Consider the following 1,474-nt stretch of genomic DNA (forward strand, 5'->3'; position numbering starts at 1 on the left):
CACGAGTCTGCGTTGAATTATTTTGCACTTGGAATGCAGTTTATAAATTGTTGGATTGAGCTCCTCTACTTAATAATTCCCAATTCGAGCATTGTGGATACTTATGACGTATGGGTACCAAATAAAATAGGTCTAATATTTCAATTTAACATACATAATTTTTAAACCTATATTAGTACAACTACAGACATCAATTGAATATCAATTTCACCTTCAAAAGAATGTAAATAAAAGATTTAATGAATAATCTGAAATAAAATTAGATATAATATTCATATACATTGTAGTTTTGGAATGTTTAAACTTGAAAACATTGAAAATATACCATTTATAGTTTATTACTCTAATAAGATTTTGAAAAAAACATTTTCTTTATATTATATAGTTTTGAATTTGGTAATTTTAATTTATATTTTGTATACAAAATACGTTTTTTAGCACAATTCACATATTATGTATGTTAGTTAAAAAAAATATAGTTTTCTATAGTTAAATATATATAATATTTATATAATTTGAACACTAGCATTTTAAAATATTTAATTTAATTTACGTAATATTTTAGGTAAAACCACAAATCAATCATTAGATGGGAACAGTTATGATGAAGAGTTAAATGAAAATGAATCAGATGTAACATTGAAACCAAAAGGTAATATTTAAATGCAGGGCTGGATTTAGAGGGAAGATGAGTAGGCCTAGGGGCCCCCACAATTTTGTAATTATTTAACGGCAAATACAGACAATTAATTCAATTTAAATCTACTCACAAGGATGTTAAACAAATATTTGTTGTCTCCGTCTTACAAGTGCATAACAGCAAATTTACGCTCAGCAGATCACAATTAACTCACTTAGTTTAAAAACTAGGGTGAACTAATCTAGGTGTTATAAAACTTGATGGTGAGAACATTATTTATGTTTGTATGTGGCTTTTTTTTTAAGATAATTTAATTTTCAAGTAAGTTATAACTTATATGTATTTTTAATTTACGCATACATTTTTAAAAAATTGAACCATCTTAAAAAAACCCTCATAAATGTACTTACCATCAAGTTTCATAACAGGTCGATTCACTCAAATTGTTAAGCTAACGGCATAAAAAGTGAACTGCTGAGCGTAAATTTGCTGTTACGCGTTTGTAAGACGGAGACAACAAATGCGGGTGTAGCGTCCTTTTAAGTTTCATAATAAGTTGATACAACCTAATTTTTAAACTGACTGAGCTAAACGCGTTTTCCTGATTGTAAATTTGCCATGTTACACACTTGGGAACAAATGCACGTTACCATGCACCTCGTGAATCAATTTTTTTTTTTTTTTTAAAGACGTGTTTTTCACCGCTGATGTCAAAACTGTTTGAATTTTTTTGCGGAAACGATTATTTTGGAAGTTATAGCCTCCCTAAGTTTGCGATTTTACATTTATACTCATACGCGCAACACTACTGTATGTAGTACTTACTGCCGCGCC

At 28.7% G+C, this 1,474-nt stretch overlaps 1 protein-coding gene across 2 annotated transcripts in view; it reads left to right on the forward strand.

The window, feature by feature from the left end:
* The window catches only part of LOC100575249 (origin recognition complex subunit 2), a 9,170-nt gene that overhangs the window by 2,202 nt on the left and 5,494 nt on the right, over positions 1–1,474 (forward strand). For both annotated transcript variants that reach the window (XM_003242117.4, XM_029486859.1), the window contains exon 3: positions 566–652. In XM_003242117.4, the coding sequence (XP_003242165.1) occupies positions 566–652 (87 nt within the window). The remainder of the gene's footprint in view (positions 1–565; positions 653–1,474) is intronic.

This window comes from Acyrthosiphon pisum, chromosome A1 (assembly GCF_005508785.2).
Source record: "Acyrthosiphon pisum isolate AL4f chromosome A1, pea_aphid_22Mar2018_4r6ur, whole genome shotgun sequence".
Taxonomy (NCBI): Eukaryota; Metazoa; Arthropoda; class Insecta; order Hemiptera; family Aphididae; genus Acyrthosiphon; species Acyrthosiphon pisum.